The sequence below is a fragment of the Carcharhinus amblyrhynchos genome, unplaced genomic scaffold (assembly GCF_965287045.1).
Source record: "Carcharhinus amblyrhynchos unplaced genomic scaffold, sCarAmb.v2.hapA chromosome_345, whole genome shotgun sequence".
NCBI classification, from domain to species: Eukaryota; Metazoa; Chordata; class Chondrichthyes; order Carcharhiniformes; family Carcharhinidae; genus Carcharhinus; species Carcharhinus amblyrhynchos.
Window position 1 is genome coordinate 29,149 of NW_027650085.1, and position 25,835 is coordinate 54,983.

Genomic DNA, 25,835 nt, shown 5'->3' on the forward strand with positions numbered 1-25,835 from the left:
TGTTAGATGAATCCGCAGTTTGTAAAGTCGGCACACAAAACAAGATAAAACTGTAAAACAAAATAATGCATGGAAATAAATTCGTTAACATTTCGTCTTCTTTTTAAAAAAAATCTCCCACAGCAGATACGTGCAATCCCCCCGTCTGCCCGTGCGCCGTCGCTTCCAAAGGCGGCGCCCCTTCTGTCTGCGATATTGGCGTCTGCAAGGCACCTGACATCTTTCTCCACGTGGTTCTCAGTAAACCCCTCTCGGCCCAACTTCAGAACGCACAAGCATTTGGTTTCAATGAGTAAAGGCACCCCCCAGGGTGGGGGGAGGAGGGGAGGAGGGGAGAAGTTGGCGGGGTGGGGGGGAGGAGGGGAGGAGTTGGCGGGGTGGGGGGGAGGGGGGAGGAGTTGGCGGGGTGGGGGGGAGGAGTTGGCGGGGTGGGGGGGAGGAGTTGGCGGGGTGGGGGGGAGGAGTTGGCGGGGTGGGGGGGAGGAGTTGGCGGGGTGGGGGGGGAGGGGGGGAGGAGTTGGCGGGGCGGGGGGGAGGGGGGGAGGAGGGGAGGTCTCATCTTCGCCAGGCATTCCACGGGTTGGCAGGTGGGAGCGGAAGTGTGGGCTGGTAGGGTGAAGGGGGTAGGGGAGGCGGAGGAGAGGGAGGAGGGGTAGGAGGAGGGAGAGAGGGAAGGGGAGGAGGAGGGAGAGAGGGAAGGGGAGGAGGAGGAGGGGTAGGAGGAGGAGGGAGAGAGGGAAGGGGGGAGGAGGAGGAGAAGGGAGAGAGGGAAGGGGGAGGAGGAGGAGGGAGCGAGGGAAGGGGGAGGAGGAGGAGGGAGAGAGGGAAGGGGAGGAGGAGGAGGGAGAGAGGGAAGGGGAGGAGGAGGAGGAGGAGGAGGGGTAGGAGGAGGAGGGAGAGAGGGAAGGGGAGGAGGAGGAGGTAGGAGGAGGAGGAGGAGGGAGAGAGGGAGGAGGAGGGAGAGAGGAGGAGGAGGAGGCAGAGGAGAGAGAGATGGAGGGGGGGAGGAGGAGGGGGAGGAGGAGGAAGGACAGAGGGAAGGGAGGAGGAGGAGGAGGAAGAGGGAGAGAGGGAGGAGGAGGAGGAGGCAGAGGAGGGAGAGAGGGAAGGGGGGGAGGAGGGTGCTGTGGGATAACAGGGCGTCGCCCCCTTCACAGGGTTCCTCACTCCTGGTCACTGATTGGCCGGATGGGCAGGTGGAGCTGGGAGGGGGTCCCGGAGTCGTTTCAAGTCCAACTCGGCCTGAAATGGAAAGTTACCCAGCGTTACAGGGACCCCAAAATCCCCGGGACAGAAACATTCCCATCGACCAAACTACACTACGTCCCCTCACCACCACCCCCCCCAAACTCTTCTCCCGCTTTCAGCCTCACAAATCAATTGAATTCCATAGAAGAACTTGCTTTCGAGTGACACATCATAGAATCCCTACAGTGCAGGAGGAGGCCATTCGGCCCATTGTGTCTGTACTGACAACAATCCCACCCAGGCCCTATCCCGTCACCCCACAGATCTACCCCAATAATCCCTCTAACCTAATCAGGACACCAAGGGGCAATTTTGCATGGCCAATCCAACTAAGCCACGTATCCTGGGACACTAAGGGGCAATTTAGTGTGGCCAATCCATCTAATCTACATATCCCCGGGATAGCAAGGGTCAATCCACCTAACCGACACATCCCGGAACACTAAAGGCCAGTTTAGCATGGCTAACCCACCTAACCTATGTATTCTGGGGCACGAAGGGGCAATTTAGCATGGCTAAAGCCACCTAACCTGCACATCTTTTGGGCTGTGGGAGGAAACAGGAGTGCCAGGAGGAAACCCACGCAGACATGGAGAGAATGTGCAAACTCCACACAGACAGTGACCCAAGCCGGGAATCGAACCTGGTTTCCTGGCGCTGTGAGGGAGCAGTGCTAACCACGGTGCCACCCCAAAGGGCAACTAGGGATGGGCAATAAATGCTGGCCAGCCAGCGACACCCATATCTCATGAACGATTGAGAATAACACAGTTGGCGTGGCACCATCAGCACCAGGTCGCCGTGTTTGCTCAGTTCACAATCGAGCAGGAAATGAATCCCAATCCCGGAACAGAGGGCCAATCCCGGGTTGCCCCAGCATCCCAGTTCCTGCTTTTACCTGAGCAATTGCCTCCTTGAGCTGATTGTATTTTTCGATATCAAATTTGGTCTTTTGGGCTCCTCGGTGGAGGAAATGTAGATACTGCCTGTCTTTGGCATCAGGGTAGATGTACTCCTGCAGGGGGCAGAACGGAGAGCGTGTCAGCAAGGTCACATTACAGCGAATAAGAGTCAGTAATCAGAGAATACAGACTTAAGGTGATCGGCATTTAGAGGTGAGATGAGGAAATATTTAAGAAAGGAAGACATAGAAACATAGAAGATAGGAGCAGCATGAGGCCATTCAGCCCTTCGAGCCTGCTCCACCATTCATCACAATCATGGCTGATCATCAAACTCAATAGCCTCACCCTGCTTTCTCCCCATTACCTTTGATCCCCAAATGCTATATCCAGCCACCTCTTGAATACATTCAATCCATAGAATCCCTACAGTGCAGGAGGAGGCAATTAGACCCATCGAGTCTGCATCGACTACAACCCCACCCACACCCTAGGCCCATAACCCCATGCATTTACCCTTGCTAGTCCCCCTAACACTAAGGGGCAATTTAGCATGGTCAATCCACATATCTTTGGGCTGTGGGAGGAAACCGGAGCACCCAGAGGAAACCCATGAGACACGGGCAGAATGTGCAAACTCCACACAGACAGTGACCCAAACCGAGAATTGAACCCGGGTTCCTGGCGCTGTGAAGCAGCAGTGCTAACCACTGGACCACTGTGCCGCCCGCAATGTTTTAGCATCAACTACTTCCCGTGGTAATAATTCCACAGACTCGCCACACTTTGGGTGAAGAAATGTCTCCTTATCTCCGTCTAAATGGTCTACCCTGAATCATCAGACTGTGACTCCTGGTTCCGGACTCCCCCACCATCGGGAACACCCTCCCTGCATCTACCCTGTCTAGTCCAATCTCTGGAATTCTCTGCCCGTTGAAGTGGTGGAGGCTGCCTCGCTAAATATTTTTAAGACGCGGGTTGATGGGTTTTTGATAAGAGAGGGGATTAAGGGTTATGGGGAGAGGGCGGGAAGGTGGAACTGAGCCACGACAGATCAGCCATGATCTTATTGAATGGCGGGGCAGGCTCGAAGGGCTGGATGGCCTACTCCTGCTCCTATTTCTTATGTTCTAATGTTCTAACCCAGTCAATCTCTCCTTATACATCAGTCCTGCCCTCCCCGGAATCAGCCTGGTAAACCTTCACTGCACTCCCTCCAGAACAAGACAGTGCGAGGGAGATGTGGAAACTGAATTGGAAAGGGCGGTGGAAACAGATTCACTAATAAACTTACAGAAAGGAATTGAAGAAATAATTACCAAGAATAAATACAGGAGAAATGAAAGATTTGCATTTGTATAGCACCTTTCATGACCACAGCTATCGCAAACAACTTTACAACCAATGAAGCACTTGATGTTTACTCAAGTAACGTAGGAAACGCAGCAGCCAGTGTGTACACAGCAAGCTCCCACAAACAGCAAGGTGAGAATGAGCAGGTAATCTCTTATCAGTGACACGGTTGAGGGACGAATATTGGCTGGGACAGCAGACAGAATAGTCTCCCCTAGTTTTTTTTTTATTGGTAAATTACAAGTAGGCTTACATTAACACTGCAGTGAAGTTACTGTGGAAATCCCCTCTCCAGTGCCTGTTTGGGTACACTGAGGGAGAATTTAGCATGGCCAATGTACCTAACCCACACATCTTTTGGACTGTGGGAGGAAACCCACTCAGACACAGGGAGAACATGCAGACTCTGCACAGACAATGACCCAAGTCGGGAATTGAACCGGGTCCCTGGCACTGTGAGGCAGCAGTGCTAACCACTGTCCACTGTGCTGCCCCTAGTGTTCTCAAGGAACCAGTTCCACGCTCCCTGATCACATTGGGACTTCTTTTCAAATTAATTTATGGGGTGTGGGTGTCGCTGGCTGGACCAGCATTTATTGCCCATCCCTAGTTGCCCTTGGGAAGGTGGTGGCGAGCTGCTTTCTTGAACCGCTGCAGTGTCTGAGATGTAGGTACACTCAGTGCTGTCAGGGAGCAAGTACCAGGATTTTGACCCAGCGACAGTGAAGGAAAGGTGAGATATTTCCAAGTCAGGATGGTGAGCAACTTGGAGGGGAACCTCCAGATTCTGATGTTGCCAGGCGTCTGCTGTTCTTGTCCTTCCAGTGGTTGTGGGTTTGGAAGGTGCTGCCTAAGGAGCCTTGGTGAGACGCTGCAGTGCATCTTGTAGGTGGTACACACGGCTGGCACTGTGCATTGGTGGTGGAGAGAGTGAATGTTTGTGGAAGGGGTAGAAATCAAGTGGGCTGCTTTGTCCTGGATGGTGTCGAACTTCTAAAGTGTTGTTGGAGCTGCACCCATCCAGGCAAGTGGAGATTATTCCGTCACACTCCTGGCTTCGGGGAGTCAGGAGGTAAGTTACTCGCTAAGGGATTGCTAGCTTTTGACCTGCTCTGACAGCCACATAAAGAAAGGACAAGCAAACCAAATCCTAGGGGAATTCAGTGACATGATCACTCGACCAGTAACCCAGCCTAATGTTCCGGGGACAAAGGTTCAAATCCCAAGGTGGGATTTAAATTCAATAAATACCGTGGAATCGGAAAGCTAGTCTCAGTGAGGGTGACCGTGAAACCATAGCCGTAAGAAAAAAAAATCTGGTTCACTAATGTCCTTTAGGGAAGGAAATCTGCCGTCCTTACCCGGTCTGGCCTACATGTGACTCCCGACCCACAGCAATGTGATTGGCTCATAACTGCCTCCCTGAGATGGGCTAGGAAGTCACTCAGCTCAAGGGCAATTAGGGACGGGCGATACTTTTATTTTTGTTCTATCCAATTCAATTCAATCGAAGTCCAACTCAAAGTTACACCCAGTGAGACATTCCTGATCCACGCTGAGAAGACAGACTGCCCGCTTCCTGTCCTGGGCTCGATCTACATGACCCAGGCTGGTTGGAGCAGGCTTTGCACCTTCTCCAGCTGCCTGATCTCATTAGCCCAAAGGCCGAGACGCGGTTTTAAAAAATTGCTTCAAATGAAGCCTCGGTGTAACCTCACTGACCTCGGTTGAGTGCAGACAGCAAAACTACACTCGATCTTAGCCAAAAGGCCGAGAAGCAATGGACAATAAACGCTGGACTCGTCAGCGACACCCACGTCCCACAAAAGAATGAATAAAAAAAAAGAACGGGCGGCTGATAGTTTCCACACTCCCCCCACGAGCCTCGTCTCTGAAGGCTGTACGCAAAATCTCTGACGGGGTGAGATTAAACATAGAACATTCCAGTGCAGTACAGGCCCTTCGGCCCTCGATGTTGCGCCGACCAGTGGAACCAATCTAATGACCCTCTAACCTAAACTATTCCAATGTTATCCATGTGTCTATCCACAATAGAACATTAGATAGGGGTTAATCAGGTTCGTATGGAGAGTGAATACCAAACTGGGGCAGACGGGCCAAAGGACCTGTGTCAGTGCTGTAACAGTCCGTGCTGAGTTTCAGAAGGATGCGGAAATGTATTATTTAAAAAAAAATAAACATAAGGCAACTTGCAATCCCGCCAGGGATGAATAATAATATCACACCTGTACCTACCTGCCGTGTGATTACAAAATAGGCGTACATGGCCATTGCACTGCCGTAAGTGATGAAATACGTGACCGGCTCCATTATATCCCAGGAATATTCCCACCAGGTCAGCCGAGCCAGGATTCCGAACTGCGTCGCCATGAACGCCATCCCTCCCCATAGCACCCAGCTCGATCTCTTCTCCGCTTGCCTGGCTAATTCCACCTTGACCTTTGTGAAAGGAGGAGGAGAATCTCCAGTGAGAAGCTGAGAGCCCGAGCGTGCCCATCAAAAACCAAACGGGATGAATATTCTCGTTAACGTGCAGGTACAGCAGGAGGTTGGGAAACGCAGGGAGACGCTAGCTCTTCTCACAAGGTGATTGGGGTATAAGCGTAGAGAAGTCACGCTAGAATTACACAGGGTGAGACCACAGCTGGAGTAGCAGCACGTGCAACCCAAAGGGAAAACGCTGGAAAATCTCAGCAGGTCTGGCAGCGTCTGTAAGGAGAGAAAAGAGCTGATGCTTCGAGTCCAGGTGACCCTTTGTCAAAACTCTTTGGCAACCAGATCAGCTTTGACAGAGGGTCGTCTGGACTCGAGACGTCAGCTCTTTTCTCTCCTCACAGACACTGCCAGACCTACTGAGATTTTCCAGCGTTTTCTCTTTTGGTTTCAGATTCCAGCTTTGGCAGTAGTTTGCTTTTATAGAATAGTGTGTACAGTTTTGGTTTCTTCATCTAAAGAAGGATGTACTTAGAATCGTAGAACCCCATTCGGCCCATCAAGGCTGCACTGACTCTCCGAAAGAGCATCCCACCAGACCACTTCCCCGTAACCCCATGCTATCCTCCTAATCTACACATATTGGGACACCAAGGGGCAATTTAGCTTGGACAATCCACCTAACCCACCCACTTTTGAACATTAAGGGACAATTTAGCATGGCCAATCCACCTACCCTGCACATCTTTGGAGTGTGGGAGGAAACCCACGCAGACACGGGGAGAACGTGCAAACTCCACACAGACAGTGACCCAAGGCCGGAATCGAACCTGGATCCCTGGCGCTGTGAGGCAGCCGTGCTAACCCACTGCACCACCGTGGAAACTTCCACGAGGAGATGCAACAAAGGCTCACCAGACCGAAAGGTGCTTGGCCAATGGGTGGGCCAGTCAGTCAGTTAAACCTTTTCAGAAAGCTATGATCCAATTAAAACGTATAACACTACATTCTGCACCCTCTGCTTTCCTTTTCGCTCAATGGGGTGTTTTGTCTGCACAAGAAACAATATTTCTCATATTTCTTAAAGGAGCTTGACAGGGTTGTGTACTGACAGATTGTTTCCCTCTGGGGTTGGGGGAATCTAGAACATGAGGTTACTGTTATAAAATAATGGGCCACAGGAGAAATTTCTTTCCTAAAACTTTTGGAATAATCCCAGAGAGTTTTGGATGGTTATTGTTGAGTTTACTCAAGGCAGAGGCTGATATATTCTTGGATAGAAACAGTATTGAGGGGGACAGCATGGAGCAGGCTCAAAGGGCTGAATGGCCCACTCTTCTTTCTTATAATGGGGTGAATTGGCCATTCAGCAGAGAGGGTGCCCGCCCGGTCGCACACCGGGGGACGCCCCGCCCGGTTGCACGCCGGGGTACACACTAGGCCAGCTGGGAACGCGATGGCTGTAACTGCACCTACTTTCTCCAGTGGTTCAATCTGAGCATTGAGCTCCTCCACCCGTCGCTGTAGCTCCCTCTCCTTGTGAAGCTGGTGCTCCTCGATGTGTAAGGTGGTGAAGAGCTTCTGGACAAGGATCTTGACGTCATTCATCGTCTCCGCGTCTTCGTGAATCAAGCTCTCTGTTCAAATTGAAAAGGGGAAGAACATTTACAGACGGCCAGCAGCTTCTTCTGGAAACTCTCAGCACACGTCATTCAGCAACCCGCCCGCGGACATTCAGACACTCTGTCCGACTCCCACCCGCAGTGTCCAGCTCCAAGACTGACTCAAAAGTCACTGCGAACCAACCCACTCAAGAGCAGCTTCTTCCCTGCTGCCATCAGACATTTGAATGGGCCTACCTTAGATTAAGATGTGGAGATGCCAGCGTTGGACTGGGGTGGGCACAGTAAGAAGTCTCACAACACCCGGGTTAAAGTCCAACAGATTTATCTGGAATCAGAAGCTTTCGGAGTGTTGCCTCTTCATCAGGTGAGTGGAGAAGGAGCTGCGCTCCGAAAGCTCGTGATTCCAGATAAACCTGTCAGACTTTAACCTGGCGTTGTGAGACTTTGATTTGATTTGATTTATTGTTGTCACATGTATTAATATACAATGAAAAGTATTGTTTCTTGCGCGCTGTACAAAGTGTACCGTTCATAGAGAAGGAATGGAGAGAGTGCAGAATGTGTGTGTTACAGTCATAGCTAGGGTGTAGAGAAAGATCAACTTAATGCGAGATAATTCCATTCAAAAGTCTGACAGCAGCAGGGAAGAAGCTGCTCTTGAGTCAGTTGGTACGTGACCTCAGACTTTTGTATCTTTTTCCAGAAGGAAGAAGGTGGAAGAGAGAACGTTTGGGGTCCTTAGTTATGCTGGCTGCTTTGTCAAGGCAGTGGGAAGTGTAGACAGAATCAATGAATGAGAGGATGGTTTGCGTGATGGATTGGGCTACATTCACGACCTTTTGTAGTTTCTTGCGGTCTTGGGCAGAGCAGGAGCCCATACCAAGCTGTGATACAACCGGAAAGAACGCTTTCTAGTGCATCTGTAAAAGTTGTCTACGTTAAAATAAGTTGATCTCTCTCCACGCCCGAGCTATGACTGTAACACTACATTCTGCACACTCTCCTTTCCTTCTCTATGAATGGTATGCTTTGTCTGTAGTGTGCAAGAAACAATACTTTTCACCGTATCCCAATACATGTGACAATAATAAATCAAATCAAATAAAATGGTCTAGGAAGGGATAAACTTCTGTCCGAGAGAGAGTGGAGTAACACAGGAAGGTTTATAATATGGTTCCTCCTTCACATCTCTCAAAAGTGTCTCAAAAATGCATCCGCCTGCAATGAATGAAACACTGTCTTCTACACAGCAAGATCCCTGAAAAACAGCAACAGCGTGAACGATTGTATAAATGGTGCCTTCATGCCCGGAACTCATACAGAAAGAAAAACGGAAGCATTTTCCTTTTGCGTTGTGATTATGAATGGATGTGATGTTTAAGGGAGTAAAAAGTCTGACAACACCAGGTTTTAGTCCAACCTATTTATTTGATAATATACTCACAAGCTTTCGGGGTTAGTCCCTTCGTCAGGTGAATGGAGAGTTCTGGCCTCAGACAGAGCATACCGGCATTACCCACATCATGTTGAAGGGAGAGCAGGCTGGGGTGAGTGCCACAGGGGGCAGTGAACGCATTCTGATAACCACTTGCACTGTGTGCCGGCCACCACTAGGTGACAGCAGAGCAGCATCGGAAAGGTTTTGGTCCCAACACGACTGTCAAGTTTTAACCACCGGCTGGGTTTTAGCGTTGCGTCTCATCCTCACAAAGCTTCTCCCCAGAGGGGAGGAAGAAATTACAAGTTGATTTGCACCTCTCGCACAGAGTGGCGGAGATCTGATCGAACGCCAGGGCACTGGTACTGAAGAATCGACTGAAACATTTAACTCCATGTCTCTCTCTCCCCGCAAGTTTTTGTTTCAGATTTCCAGCATCTGCAGTATTTTGCCTTTCTGGGAGGAGCACAGGAGGAGGCCGTTCGGCCCATTGTGCCTGCACCAGCTCTCCAGGCGAGCATTACGACTTAGTGCCATTCCCCTGCCTGAGCCCCTGCACATTGTTTCAGTTCAAATTGGGAAAGAGTGGGGGAGGTGGAAGAAAGACAATAAAGAAATAAAAGGTCGAGAACAGTAAAAAAAATGAATTAAATGTAATGAAAACAAAATGGTTGAGGTGGGATAGAGCTAATCATCATTTCCCCCTATTTCATTCCCCTTTCCCTCAATTTTATCTCTCTCCCACCGATACCCCTCCTCCCCCTATATCTCCATCTGTCCCAGTTTACCCTCTGATTTCAGCTTCACTGCCGTTTGGTCATTCACACCTCCTATTCTCTCTGTGGGTTGCCATTAGCAGCCTTTCCCCTGGTTTCTGTGGCTGTGACTCACCTTCCGTTCCCTCCCCCTGCTGTATAAATATCTCCCACTTTCTCTGCCTTTTAGCTTTGACAAAGGGTCACCTGGACTTGAAACATCAGCTCTTTTCTCTCCTTACAGATGCTGCCGGACCTGCTGAGATTTTCCAGCATTTTCTCTTTTGGTTTCAGATTCCAGCACCCGCAGTAATTTGCTTTTATTCCCCATGGTGGGGGAATCTAGAACTGGGGGTCATAGTTTGAGGATAAGGGGTAAACCTTTTAGAACTGAGGTGAGGAGAAATTTCTTCACCCAGAGGGCGGTGAATGTGTGGAATTCACTCCCACAGAAAGTAGCTGAGGCCAAAATGTTGCCTGATTTCAAGAAGAAATTAGATATAGCTCTTGGGGCTAAAGGGATCAAGGGATATTGAATAGGTGGCACAGCTGGTTAGCACTGCTGCCTCACAGCACCAGGGACCCAGGTTCAATTCCCAGCTCAGGTCACTGTCTGTGTGGAGTCTGCACGCTCTCCCCGTGTCTGCGTGGGTTTCCTCCGGTGCTCCAGTTTCCTCCCACAGTCCGAAATACATGCTGGTTGGGGTGCATTGACCCAATCAGGTGCCGGGGTGTGGCGACTAGGGGAATTTCACAGTAACTTCATTGCAGTGTTAATGTCAGCCGTACTTGCTACTAACAAATAAACTTCAACTTTGATGATCAGCCATGATCAAAATGACTGATGGAGCAGACGCGAAGGGCCAAATGGCCTCTTCCTGCTTCTAGTTTGTGTGTTAAAAACCAATTAAAAGATTAGATGTGAACTGACTGTGACACATCTCTGTTTAATTTAGTTGTTCACCTGCCTAAGAAGCAGTCACCGTATTTCCAATTAATTGGTTGCAAGGCAGTTGAAATTATCTTGGAGAGAGACTATAACAAGATAGATAAATACAAGCGTTTCTTTCAATCCAACTGTTCCTGGAATACGCGCCCCTGCTTTTCAGAAAGGGCGGACTCGATCATTTTGCCCTCATGAATAATCAAGCAGATGCACGGTGGTGTAACGTAACGAGCTCCTATCATCATTAATGAGGCTAATTGACCATCAGGAAGTGTGTGCAGACAGAATCCCAACGCACAGGCACTGGGGTAACTGGCTCGATTAGGTACCATCGCAATTAATCTAATCCTGGCTTCCCCCTAGTGAGGTGTTCGCCTCACCCTGCACAGGGTGAGAGGGGAGGGGAGGGAGGGAGGGGAGGGGAGGGGAGGGAGGGAGGGGAGGGGAGGGGGTCACGTCAATCGCGCTCATTCAGCACCGAGTCACACACACTTTATAACCAGCTCCGTCCACCCTTAACACGGGGGGGGGCAGGAAATCGCACGATCCCGCAGGATTGTAAGAACGGCAGCAGCTTAAGTCAGCACAGCGTTCCCTAATTCCCTCGTCAGGGTTGCCAACTGTAAAATTGGAGGTTTCGCCCGCCGCACCAGGCATTAGTCGACCAACACATCCATCCCTGTGACGCACTGCCTTCCCCGGCAGAGAGGCAAAAATCACTCAACATCTCTGCCTGAAGATTCTAGACCTTTCGAGGCACACAAGGTTTTAAGTTTCTCAGCATCCAGATCACCAGCTAACCTGTCCTGGGTCCCCCCCATGCTGATACTACAGTTAAGAAAGCCCACCAATGTCTCTACTTTCTCAGGGGACTAAGGAAATTTGACATGTCAGCTACGACTCTCACCAACTTTTACCACTGCACCATAGAAAGCATTCTTTCTGGTTGATTCACAGCTTGGTCTGGGCTCCTGCTCTGCCCAAGACCGCAAGAAACTACAAAAGGTCATAAATGTAGCCCAATCCATCACACAAACCAGCCTCCCATCCACTGATTCCGTCTACACTTCCCGCTGCCCAAGAAAACAAGCCAGCATAATTAAGGATCCCACACACCCCGGACATTCTCTCTTCCACCTTCTTCCATCGGGAAAAAGATAAAAAAAAGTCTGAGGTCACGTACCAACCGACTCAAGAACAGCTTCTTCCCTGCTGCCATCATACTTCTGAATGGACCTACCTCGCATGAAGTTGATCTTTCTCTCCACCCTAGCTATGGCTGAATTCATTAAAAAAAACCTGGAATTAAGTATCTACTGATGACCATGAAACCATTGTTAATTGTTGTAAAAACCCATCTGGGTCACTAATGTCCTTCAGGGAGGGAAATCTGCCGTCCTTACCTGGTCTGGCCGACACGTGACTCCAGAGCCACAGCAATGTGGGTGACTCTCAGCTGCCCTCGGGCAATTAGGGGTGGGCAATAAATGCTGGCCCAGCCAGCGAGGCCCATGTCCCACAAACGGATCCTTTCCTTCTCCCCGATCTACCCCACAAACAGTTAAGAAGTCTCACAACACCAGGTTAAAGTCCAACAGATTTATTTGGTATCTCGAGCTTTCGGAGCGCTGTTCCTTCATCAGGTGAGTGGCAGCGCTCCAAAAGCTCGTGTTACCAAATAAACCTGTTGGACTTTAACCTGGTGCTGAGAGATTTCTTACTGTACCCAACCCAGTCCAACGCCAGCATCTCCACATCAGCTTTACTCTATGAACGGTATGCTTTGTCTGTGTAGCATGCAAGAAACAATACTTTTCACTGTAAGCTAATACACGTGACAATAATAAATCAAATCAAACCAAAATCAAAGGCAAGTTGTTGTTTTCTAAACGCAGAGGCAAAACAGCAACAACCAACTGCCTTTATGCAGCGCCCTTAAGCTAGTAAAATGTCTTGAAGCTGCTTCGCAGTAATGTTAACACGCAAAATATAACACGGAGGTAATAGCACAGGTGACCAAAAGCTTGGTCAAAGAGGGGGGCTTTAAGGAGGATGAAGGGGTTGGGGGGGGGGAAGGAGTAAGTTAGGATGAAAGCAACACAGGAAGGCTGTGGGAACGACTGTCGATGGATGGAGGGTTGACCGCACTTTAGTGGCAGAGGCAGGACGTAAGGACTCAGTTACCGTACCTCTCTTTGGTGGTTGTACGTGGTGAGTTACATCATTTATCACCAATTTGAAGTCGTCTAGAAGCAGAATGTCAATTCCCGTTGATGCTGCTATTCGAATTCCATCTGCGGGGGTGGGGATGTGGGGTGGAGAAACAGACACGGAGTAAACAGACCAAACAGGCACCGGTGGTACAATCAACTGACAATAAAAATAGACCCTTCCACCCTCACTCTCCCACTCACTTACAATGCCAATCTCACCACTTGCCCACTAACCATCTGCCACTCACCCAACACCACCAGTCTCCATGGGGAGGGCGGAGGAGGGTGCAAGTTAATGTCTGCTTAACGAGTCAAGACTTTACTCTCTGGATTTTAAGAAGAACAAGAGGTGATCTGACTGAACCATAAAATGTTCTGAAGGGGTTTGATAGGGTGGGCACAGGTGGTTTCTATTGGTAGGGAGATCTCAAAGACGTGGTATGTGTGTGTGGGGGGGGGTCACAATCTCAGGAACCTCTAAGGGCTTCAACAGTCCAACCCCTGTTCCAATTCCATGAGAGATATTCAATGGCCAGATTTAGCAGAACAACACGGGAATAGTGTGCCAACAGGACCCAGCAGGCAACAGCAAGGAGCGTCGGAATTCAGATCTGTAAGTTCATCCGATGAGCTATAAACCTCCTCGGAGATACTGCTGTCAAATTTCCCTGACATTTTCAGCTGTGCCTTAGTGACAGGATTTAGCGGATGAGTTTCAAATGGAATATCAATCTATTGTTTATGCGGCACAGTGACACAGTGGTTAGCACTGCTGCCTCACAGCGCCAGGGACCCGGGTTCGATTCCCAGCCTCGGGTCATTGTCTGTGTGGAGTCTGCACATTCTCCCCGTGTCTGCATGGGTTTCCTCCCACAGTCCAAAGATGCACGAGTTAGCTTGATTGGCCATGCTAAATTGTCCCTTAGTGTCAGGAGAACTAGCAGAGTAAATATGTGGGGTTACGGGGATAGGGCATGGGTAGGATTGTGGTTGGCGCAGACTTGATGGGCCGAATGGCCTCTTTCTGCACTGTAAGGATTCTATAATCCACTAATTCAGGCAGAAGAGATTGTTTATTCCTGCAAGTGATCTCAGTTTTAGTTGTAGCCTCATTTCAATCTTAGTCCTATTTTAGGAATAATTTCTGTGAGAATTGGAAACCCAAGTTTCCAGGCGAGTTACTTTCGCCTTCCCAACTCTTTGGTCAGTTTTCCTCTGTCTCTGTAATTTGTTCAGAAGTGCTCAGGAACCTTTTCAGAAAATACACAGCTCAGTTTCACTTCCCACATCACTCACAGCCCACAAGAAATGCCGCAAAATAATGAATGATGGGAACAGAAAGGCTGTGTGTGTTCTCGGTTTTAAATTCCCAATTCTCCCTCCATTAAGTTGCTAATTACTGGCCACAATCGCAAAGCTGCTACTCCGCATCTGAAACCTGACTCTAATTCTTCATCGTGAAATTTAGCTTCCACCTTGGGTCAGATTTTCCCTGCAGTGTCTGTGAACGTCTGTGTCTCTATGAAGCTTTTTCAGTTCTAACTTGAGTTTTAACAGAGATCCAATAACATGTTTAAGTTTATTTATTAGTGTCACATTACATTAACACTGCAGTGAAGTTACTGTGAAAATCCCCTAGTCGCCACACTCTGTTTGGGTACACGGAGGGAGAATTTAGCACAGCCAGTGTACCCTAACCATTACCTTTATCGGGCTGTTTTAACATTTATTTATTAGTGTCACAAGTAGACTTACATTAACATTGCAATTAAGTTACTGTGAAAATCCCCTCTTCGCCACACTCCGGCGCCTGTTTGGGTCCACTGAGGGAGAACTTAGCACAGCCAATGCATCTAACCAGTACATTTTTTAGACTGTTTTAACATTTATTTATTAGTGTCACAAGTAGGCTTATTGCAATGAAGTTACTGTGAAAATCCCCCGTGGGACTGAGGATGGAAACCAGAGCACCTGGAGGAAACCCATGCAGACACGGGGGGAATGTGCAAACTCCACACAAACAGTGGCCCAAGCTGGGAATCGAACCCGGGTCCCTGGCGCTGTGAGGCTGCAGTGCCACCACGGCGCCCATGACTATTTTTGCCCCCATATCGAATCGGTGTCAGGCTGGCCCCTCCCCACCCAGTCTGCGGGCAGTACCTGGGGTGTAGATGGCAACTCTATCGATGCCCTTATCCTCCGCCTGTAGCTGCTTCAGGAAGACACCTACAGAGTCGGAGATCGGCCGGAGGGTGAATTGGCAACGCTCGCGCCGTGACGGTAGGTTCAAGGAGAGCACCGGTAATCCGTTCTGATAAGCGACAGTTACACCTAGGGAGAGAGAATGAACACAGAGTGAGGATTGATTCAGTCCAAGCGGGGTTGTACTGTACTGAAGGTCATCTCCTCTCAAAGACACCAATTCAACTGAACCTCCATCTTCTCACACCCCCTTTCCCATCTCTCTCATCTGCTCCAGTTCTCCTAAAACCTTCTGCCTTTATCTCCCCAGTTCTGGATTCTTGCACATCCCAATTTTAATCATGTCACCACTGGAGAACAACACATCTCCGTCTCTCCTTATCTCCACTTTTAAAATAAGGTTAAAAACCTCTCTCCTCGGACAAACCAACTTGCCCTAACAACACTCACAAAGTGCCTTCTTATTACATTAAAACCACTACCTAAATGCAAGTTTTGTTTTTATTCATTTGTGGGACTTGGGCGTCGCTGGCTGGCCAGCATTTATTGCCCATCCTTAGTTGCCCCTGAAAAGGTGGGGTTGATACAACTGCGTGGCTTGCTAGGCCATTTCAGAGGGGCAGTTGAGAGTTAACCACATTGCTGTGGCTCTGGAATCACATGTAGGCCAGACCGGGTAAGGACAGCAGATTTCCTTCCCTAAAGGATATTAGTGAACCAGATGGAGTTTTCACAACAATGGTCATCAGTAGATTCTTAACTCATTTTTTATTGAATTCAAATTCCACCATCTGCTGTGGCGGGATTTGAACCTGGGTCCCCAGAATATTGGCGGAGTTTCTGGGTTATTAGTCTAGTGCTAATACCACTGGGCCATCGCCTCCCCTTCTTGTTTCAGTTTCTTGTGTTCCTTTGAGCTGTCCGCAGTTGCTACCTAACCCGCGCATCTTTGGACTGCAGGCTGTCTGGTGTCCTTGAGTTTTCCCTCAACCAATTAATAATATCTGGAATAACTAAGCTTGTATCAGTAATGGTGACCATGAAACCATCAACAATTGCTGGAAAATCCCATCTGGTTCCCTAATGTGTTTTAGGGAAGGAAGTCTGCCATCCTTACCTGGTCTGGCCTACATGTAACCCCAGAGACACAGCAATGAGGTTGACTCTCAACTGCCCTCTGAAATGGCTGAGTGAGACACTCAAGTTGCAACAACATAAAGGATTCTTGAGGGGTTTGACAGGTTAAGGATGTTCCCCTCATGGGAGAGTCTCGGACCAGAGAACGTAATTCCCGCTCGAGGTCAACACAGATTTCCGCTGTCGCTCAGTCGCTCCGATTCCTTTGCGGAAGAGGTGGCAGAATTCGGGCCCTTGTCTCAGAATAAAAGGGCACCAATTTAAGATGGAGTTGGAGAAGAATTTCTTCTCTCAGAGGGTTGAGTGTCTTTGGAACTCCCTGCCACAGGGAGCTGAGGGGGCAGAGTCCTTGTGTACATTTGAGGCTGAGATGGGTTTTTGATCAGTAAGAATATCGAGGGTTACGGGAAAAGGGCAGGAAAGCGAGGAGTGTCGGATCAGCAATGATCTGTAGAATGGTGGAGCAGGCTCGAGGGGCCGAACGGCCTACCCCTGTTCCCATTTCTTCTGGTCTTAAACTGCTGTGGGTGTGTCCACATTCAATGTACCCACTGTCAAGAAGTCAGCTCACCACCACCTTCTAGAGAGGGGCACAAGTGTTTCTGTTAAATATTGATTGATTCAGGGTTTGTGGGTGTCGCTGGCTGGGCTAGTGTTTATCGCCCATCCCTAACTGCCCCTCAACAAGTGCCGGCCTAACCAGCGACGCACACATCCCACAATTTAAACAATAAATAAAAGCTCCGGCAGGCGGCCTGGAGTGTCGAGTCCTGGAGGTTTGCGCTTTGCACAGATGGCAGCTCACCAGCTCAGGCCAATCATGCAGATTAAAAAAAATGCCCAACCTGTTCCAAGCCATCTCCCGAGGACAGCTCCCCCCCCCCCCCACCCCGCCCGCTGAGGCCCACACTCCAGTATGAATACGGAGCTGCAGCTTTGACAGTCCCCCTGTCACAGGCCCTTAGCAAAACCTCGTTCCTTCTGACAGTCACTTGGCATCTCTCTACACCGTGCCTCATGCCAAGTGCAGGGCACAGTGAGACGCTGACAGCAGCTGATGAATTTTTGCATCATTTCACTAGGTGTAACACACTGCCCCCCCCCCCCCCCCCCCTCCGGCCGCCGGGGGCAGCAGTGTGAAGGCCAGTCGCTGCTTCCAGCTGATCATGTTACTGAACAGAGAGATCGGAACCACGGGGTGTAAAGGTGGTCACGAGAGTGACAGCTAAACAGCCATTCACGCCACAGAACCACCACTCACACCCCCTATCACAGCCTGTTGTCTTCATGACGCAAATAAACTGTGGGACAATTTTTTAAAAATTCATTCATGGGACATGGGCGTCACTGGCTGGCCAGCATTTACTGCAACTCCAGGTTAAAGTCCAACGGGTTTATTTGGTGGCACTAGCTTTGGGAGCACTGCCCCTTCATCGGGTGAGTGGGATTTCAGTTCACAAACAGGGCATATATAAACACAAACTCAATTTACAACATAATGGTTGGACTGTGTGAGTCTTTACAGCTAATCAAGTCTTAAAGGTACAGACAATGTGAGTGGGGAGAGGGTTAAACAGAGGTTAAAGACTTGCCTGGGCTTGCAAAATCTCACTAACTGTCTTGGCTGGAGACAATACACATCTCTTTAACTTGTGCTTTCAGAGAGAAGGAAAGAGTGCAGAATGCAGTGTTAGAGTCATAACTAGGGTGTAGAGACAGATCAACTCAATGCAAGGTAGGTACATTCAAAAGTCTGATGGCAGCAGGGAAGAAGCTGCTCTTGAGTTGGTTGGTACATGTCCTCAGTCAACCACATTGCTGTGGCTCTGGAGGCACATGTAGGCCAGACCAAGTAAGGGAGGCAGATTTCTTTCGCTAAAGGACAATAGTGAACAATATGGGTTTTTCACAAGGTGCAAGTCAGATGGAACACTCTCCACTTGCCTGGAAGACTGCAGCTCCAACAACACTTGGCACCATCCTGGGCGAAGCAGCCCACTTGACTGGTACCCCATCCACCATATTAAATATTCACTCCCTCCACTGCCATCACCGTGTGTGCCATCTACAAGATGCACTGCAGCAATTCACCAAGACTCTTTCAACACAACCTTTCAAGCCCGTGACTTCCACCACCAAGAAAGGACAAGGGCAGTAGATGCACCACCAGCTACAAACTCCCCTCCAAGTCACACAGCATCCTGACTTGGAAATATATCAGCCGTTCCTTCACTGTCACCGGATTAAAATCCTAGGGCTCCCTCCCTAACAGCTCTGTGGGTGTACCTACACCACGTGGACTGCAGTGGATTCAAGAAGGCAGCTCACCACCACCTTCTCAAGGACAATAAATTCTGGCTTAGCCAACGACGCCTGGCGTCCTGTGAAAGAAACTTAAAAAGCAACTCGCGAGTGCCTTTGGCCTCCGCGCTCTCCAGCTCCAGCCCGGGGAGAACTTGTTGGCAAAAAGATGAAAGAAACCAGCTAAGCCTCAACATAAATATGCCAACAATATTTGCAATAAATGCCAGATATTGTGACCAAATAAACTTGAGAAATGAACAGGCTCCAGCGTCTATGTAAACATCGCTTTGAGGAGCACTTCAAAATGTTTAGGAAGGCCAAAATGAAATCTCTGAATTTGGCAATGAATCTCACCAACTGATGCAGTAAGAGAGCCTGAGGGGAAAGGAGACAGGGGGATGGTTCCCTGAGCAGGCTGGCAGAATGCCTCATCACCAGAACTTACAAACAAGCATAAGGAACTGGCTTGGTTGGTGGTGAGAAGGGACACTTCCCGTCAGCTCCTTCACATATGCCTGAGGTCTCAACACCACTGCACGCTGCCCTCGAAGCGGCCACACCTCCTTGTGGAATGTACCCTTTGCAAAGAAGGTCTGGGGTGAGATGCAGTGGTATTTGTCGAGGTTCTTCCCAAGCAGCTAGATGATGCAGGACTCTGTGCTCTACGGGCTGTTCCCAGGGACGGGGACTCTGTGCTCTACGGGCTGTTCCCAGGGACGCAGGACTCTGTGCTCTACGGGCTGTTCCCAGGGACGGGGACTCTGTGCTCTACGGGCTGTTCCCAGGGACGCAGGACTCTGTGCTCTACGGCCTGTCCCCAGGGACGGGGACTCTGTGCTCTACAGGCTGTTCCCAGGGACACAGGACTCTGTGCTCTACGGGCTGTTCCCAGGGACGGGGACTCTGTGCTCTTCGGGCTGTTCCCAGGGACGGGGACTCTGTGCTCTACGGCCTGTCCCCAGGGACGGGGACTCTGTGCTCTACAGGCTGTTCCCAGGGACACAGGGCTCTGTGCTCTACGGGCTGTTCCCAGGGACGGGGACTCTGTGCTCTACAGGCTGTTCCCAGGGACACAGGACTCTGTGCTCTACGGGCTGTTCCCAGGGACGGGGACTCTGTGCTCTACGGGCTGTTCCCAGGGACGGGGAATCTGTGCTCTACGGGCTGTTCCCAGGGACGGGGACTCTGTGCTCTACGGGCTGTTCCCAGGGACACAGGACTCTGTGCTCTACGGGCTGTCTCCAGGGACGCACACCGAGACAAATATCAACTGCTGCTGGAGGGTCATCAACTCGGTGAAGGACGCACTTTGGTCTGCCCGAAACTTGCTGATTTTCCGGTGTGAAGATTTGTTGTCGACTGAGTGTTGCAGACTGGCACATTCCAAGGTCCAGGACTACGTGCTGAGGGATGCTCTCAAGCTTGGGGCAGCCGCCGCAAAGGCACAATGTGGAAAGGTCACTGTTTAAAGCCTTTCAGCCAAGACAGACTGAGGGGCCAGTAACTGTAAAAAACCCTCAGACTGCCTAACTGTGTACAACTCCGTAAAAACAACAGCACCCAGTGAAATGTGACAGATGTATATGGTTTGTTGGAGAACTGAACTGTAATGAATGTGGCGGGAACAATAACCTCTCCCTCAATGTCAACAAAACAAAGGAGATTGTCATCGACTTCAGGAAGCATAAGGAGAACACGCCTCTGTCTACATCAACAGGGATGAAGTAGAAAGGGTCGAGAGCCTCAAGTTTTTAGGTGTCCAGATCACCAACAATCTGTCCTGGTCCCTCCATGTTGACACTATAGTTAAGAAAGCCCACGACACCTCTACTTTCTCAGAAGACTAAGGAAATTTGGCATGTCAGCTATGACTCTCACCAACTTTTACAGATGCACCATAGAAAGCATTCTTTCTGGTTGTATCACAGCTTGGTATAACTCCTGCTCTGCCCAAGACCACAAGGAACTACAAAAGGTCGTGAATGTAGCCCAATCCGTCACACAAACCAGCCTCCCATTCATTGACTCTGTCTACACTTCCTGCTGTCTCGGAAAAGCAGCCAGCATAATTGAGGACACCACACACCCCGGACATTCTCTCTTCCACCTTCTTCCGTCGGGAAAAAGGTACAAAAATCTGAGGTCACGTACTGACCGACTCAAGAACAGCTTCTGTCCTGCAGCTGTCAGAATTCTGAATGGACTTTCTCTACACCCTAGTTATGACTGTAACGCTGCATTCTGCACTCTCTCATTCCCTTCTCTATGAACAGTATGCTTTGTCTGTCTAGGGCGCAAGAAACAATACTTTTTACTGTATACTAGTACATGTGACAATAATAAATCAAATCAAATCAAATCATTTGACAATCCTGCCATCCCAGGAATCAGTTGGGTGAGCCTTTGCTGCTCTCCCCTCCATGGTGAGTAAGAACATAAGAAATAGGAGCAGGAGTGGGCCATCTAGCCCCTCGAGCTTGCCCCGCCATTCAATAAGGTCATGGCTGATCTGAAGTGGATCAGTTCCACTTACCCACCTGCTCCCCACAACCCTTAATTCCCTTATCGATCAGAAATCTATCTACCCGTGACTTAAATATATTCAATGAGGTAGCGTCCACTGCTTCAACGGGCAGAGAATTCCAGAGATTCACCACCCTCTGAGAGAAGAAGTTCCTCCTCAACTCTGATCTAAACTGCCCCCTCCTTATTTTGAGGCTGTGCCCTCTAGTTCTGGTTTCCTTTCTAAGGGGAAAGAATCTCTCTACCTCAACCCTATCTAGCCCCTTCATTATCTTATATGTCTATCCTTTCTGAGGTATGGAGAACAAAACTGCCCATAATACTCCAGGAATAACCTCACCAAGATCCTGTACAGCTGCAGTAAGATATCTTTGCTCCTGTACCCAAGTCCTCTTGCAATGAAGGCCAATGTACCATTCATCTTCTATGATGTTGGACATGTTTAAGAGATGCTTTTTTAAAATCATGCTCACAGTCTTATTTGGTTGATCAGTTGAGTTGTTTTTGATGATTTATTTTATTGCTCCTTCAGTGGTCGAAATTGGGGCTGTTTATTTGGGAATTAGTTTTCTGAGTCTGCATTGTGGGGAGGAAGAACGTTTATGGGTCAGGTGACAGGAGCTTTTCCATTTTTGGTTCTGAGCTGCAGGTTTTTAGTTTAGAAGGGAGTGGACATCAGGCTGAAAGAAATGTCTCTCTGCTGGTTAGCTAAAAGCCTTCCTGAAATAGAAAATCTGCTGTTGGTAGCTTGACCAGAGAGTCTCTCCCTGGTGTTCTGGGAAGCTGTTCTGACTTCTAACTGTTGAGTATTTCAAGAGAACTGCAGCGTTCAACCAAAGGACTCAGCTCCAGAATCATGTAAGCATTAGCCTTTTTTTTCCATTAGCCTTTGCTGTGTTAAACCCGTGGAAAGGGTTTTGTTCAAAGAAAGTTTTGGTTTGTTTGGAACATCTTAGATATATTAAGCAGTATACATGACTGTGATTGTTTGGTTTTTGTTTCTAATTGATAAAAGTTATTGCTAATTTTCTTTCCATACATGTTAACTATATTCATAAATAAACTTTGTTTGATAAAAGCTCCCTAATGGATCATTTGAATCATACCTGAAGTGAAACATAACATGCTTATCCTAGCCAAATTCAAGAGGCAAAACTTATGGTCTAAGTGGGCTCCATAAAATATTGCAGAGTTTCTGATCAGAACCATAACACCTCCTGACTGTTTGCTGTACCTGCATGTTTATTTTCAGTGACTGGTGTACTAGGACACCCAGATCCCACTGTATGTTAAAATTTCCCAATCTATCACCATTTACATAATACACTGCCATTCGGTTTTACCTGAAGTGGATTAACTTTGCAATTTTCCACTTATCTGCCACTCACTCAATTTTAAATTAATTTTTACAGGATGCGGGTATCACTGGCTGGACCAGCATTTATTGCCCATCCCTAGTTGCCCTTGAGAAGGTGATGGTGAGCTGCCTTCTTGAACTGCTGCAGACCCTGAGGTGTAGCACCCACAGTGCTGTTAGGGGTGGAATTCCAGGATTTTTACCCCGTGACAGTGAAGGAATGGTGATATATTCCCAAGCCAGGATAGTGAGTAGCTTGGAGGAGTAGGTGGTGGTATTCCCAGGTATCTGCTGCTGCTCTTGTCTTTTTAGATAGTGTTGTGGGTTTCCTGCCTAAGGAACCTTGGTGAGTTGCTGCAGTGCATCTTGTAGTGCTGTTTGAGGAGCTGCTGTGCACTTGTCAAGCAGTCAAGACTACATATAACCTTGTGAGACCCAACGCAGGCCAGAATCCTCAAGTACGGGTCCAAGAGATGCTAAACTGCAAGGGTTTTTGACAGATGTGAGATGAACAGCCAGATTTCAAAGAGTAAATTGCAGGAATGAGCAGAGAATTGACCCAACCAAAGCTCGGGCTTAGTCAGGCTGACAAGGAACTTCTAACATCCTGCATTAATATAAATCTTTCACTGTGCAGCCACTGAACGCTCCAATGAATACACACAACTGCCACTGTTAGTTAGCGGTGGAGGGATTGAATGTTTGTGGAAGGGTAGCAATCAAGTGGGGCTGCTTTGTCCTGGGTGGTGTCAAACTTCTTGAGTGCTGCTGTAGCTGCACCCATCCAGGCAGTATTCCATCACACTCCTGACTTGTGTGGATAGGCTTTGGGGAATCAGGAAGTAAGTTACTCGCCGCAGGATTCCTAGCCTTTGACCTGCTCTGGTAGCCACAGTATTTTCATGGCTAGACAACTCCAGTTTCTGATCAATGGTAACCCCCAGGATATTGATAATGGGGGAATTAAACAACAATGTCATTGCGTGTCAAGGGATGATGGTTAGATCCTTCTTTGTTGGAGATGGTCATTGCTTGGCACTTACGCGGCACGAATGTTACTTGCCACTTGTCAACCCAAGCCTGGATATCACCCAGGTCTTGTTGCATTTGAACAGGAACTGCTTCAGTATCTGGGGAGTTGAGGATGATACTGAACATTGTGCAGCCATCAACGAACATCCTTGCTTATGACCTTATGATGGAAGGAAGGTCATTGATGAAACAGCTGAAAGATGTTTGGACCTAGGACACTCCCTTGAGGAACACCTGTGGTGACGTCCTGGGACGGATCTCCAACTACCATAATCATCTTCCTTTGTGGAGGTGTCACTCCGATCAGTGGAGCATTTTCCCCCGATTCCCATTGACTCCTTGATGCCACACTTATTCACCATCTAAATCACCTTGAAGCCTCTCAACATCTTCCTCACCACTCACATTCCCACCAATTTTCACGTCATCAGCATTAATGTGTATTGGGAATAACTGGGGCCCCAAGTACTGATCCCTACAGTACCTCATTAGTCACTGCCTGCCACTTTGCAAAAGGCCCATTAATTCCCACTCTCTGCTTCCTGTCTGCTAACCAATTTTCAATCCATGCCAATATATTACCCCCAAACCCATGAATTTAATGCTGCACACCTAGCTCTTACATGGGACTTTATTCTGAAAATCCAAAGAAACCACATCCACTGGGTCACCCTTATCTACTGTACTGGTTATGTCTTCAAAAAAGAGTCCAGTGGGTTTGTCAAAGATGATTTTGCTTTCATAAATCCATGTTGACTTTGTCTACTTTCTAAGTGTCCTGTTACCACATCATTTATGATGCTGGCGTCGGACTGGGGTGGGCACAATAAGTAGTCTCACAACACCAGGTCAAAGTCCAACAGGTTTATTTGGTAGCACGAGCTTTTGGAGCGCCGCTCTTTCACCAGGTGAACGATGAAGGGGCAGCACTCCGAAAGCTCGTGCTACCAAATAAACCCATTGGACTTTGACCTGGTGTTGTGAGATTACTTACTGTGCACATCCTTCGTAACGGGCGCTAGCATTTTCCCTGCTCCTGATGTTAGGCTAAGTTGGTCGATGGGTAAACATTGGCCTGGACACCAGGAAACAGCTTCCTTGCACTGCCTGGAAAATGGTGAGATGAGATCCTTTAGGGCCATTTATGTGGGGGTGGGGCGGGCAGGGGGGGACGACAGCCTGGGATTATTCTAACATCATCTTAAAAGGTGGCACCACTGACAGTGCAGCACTCCTTCAGTACCTGTGCAGTCAGCCTGGATTCTGCCCTTTAAGACTCTGAAGAGGCGTCTGAATCCAGAACCTTCCGGGTCAGTGCAGAATTACTGGGCTGTATATTTCAAATTATTTTACATTATGAAGTAGAAGGGACGGTCCTGCTATTCTCCAGTTGAGGATATTCGGACTGCTGGCTGTTGTAAGATGAGGTGAAATCATCGGAATACTTCAGGCGGTCTATAATAATTAAAGGGAAAAATCAATTGCCTGCCTCTCAGACCACACACAAATCAGAGGCGCCGTGGCAACCGGAGCAGAGGTCAACCTATCTTCCCGACCAACTTCTCAGTTCCGACAGTTTACTGACAGCAGTGGGTGAAATACCGGGAGAAGCTCAGGCATCTCACATCCCTGTGGATGGGATGGGGGATTATCCGGCAGGCAGACTCCCTTTCGGTCTCCCATTACAGAGCTGTATCTTCCACTGTGTTGAGCTGCGTGGGTTTCCTCAGGTACTCCATCAGGCAAACCAGCCTCCCATCCACGGACTCTGTCTACACTTCCCGCTGCCTCGGGGAAAAGCAGCCAGCATAATTAAGGATCCCACACACCCCTGGACGTTCTCTCTTCCACCTTCTTCCGTCGGGAAAAACATACAAAAGTCTGAGGTCAGGTAACAACCGACTCAAGAACAGCTTCTTCCCTGCTGCTGTCAGACTTTTGAATGGACCTACTTTACACTAAGTTGAGGGGAATCTAAAACACAGCAAAGAGGCACAGTATCAGGATGAGGGAGCAACCACTTTGGACTGAGGAGAGGAGAGGTTATTCCACTCAAAGGGTCATGATTCTTTGGAATTCTCTTCCCTAGAGGGTGATGGTTGCTCCATCGTCCAATATATTTCAAGCCGGGATAGGCAGGTTTTTGACCTCTCGGGGAAATGGGGAATGGGTGGGAAAGTGGAGTTGAGGCTTAAGATTTACCATGATCGAATTACAAAAAACAAAGAAAATGACAGCATAGGAACAGGCCCTTCGGCCCTCCAAGCCTGCACCAACCATGCTCCTCGACTGAACTATAACCCCCATCCTTCTGGGAACCATATCCCTCTACTCCCATCCTATTCA

At 48.9% G+C, this 25,835-nt stretch overlaps 1 protein-coding gene and 1 non-coding gene across 2 annotated transcripts in view; both read right to left on the minus strand.

Annotated features, from left to right (window-relative positions):
- Positions 1-1,086: 1,086 nt before the first annotated feature.
- LOC145339209 (calcium uniporter protein, mitochondrial-like) overlaps positions 1,087-25,835 on the minus strand; it is a gene marked incomplete at its 5' end in the record, with an annotated part of 145,929 nt that continues 121,180 nt past the window's right edge. Inside the window, 7 exon segments of the mRNA XM_080183602.1 lie at positions 1,087-1,205; positions 1,207-1,242; positions 2,147-2,263; positions 5,760-5,963; positions 7,434-7,594; positions 12,911-13,015; positions 15,095-15,265. Coding sequence (XP_080039728.1) covers positions 1,164-1,205; positions 1,207-1,242; positions 2,147-2,263; positions 5,760-5,963; positions 7,434-7,594; positions 12,911-13,015; positions 15,095-15,265 — 836 coding nt within the window.
- On the minus strand, positions 5,103-5,285 carry LOC145339210 (U2 spliceosomal RNA). Its single transcript, XR_013886008.1, has one exon. It is a non-coding gene; the product is annotated as a U2 spliceosomal RNA (small nuclear RNA).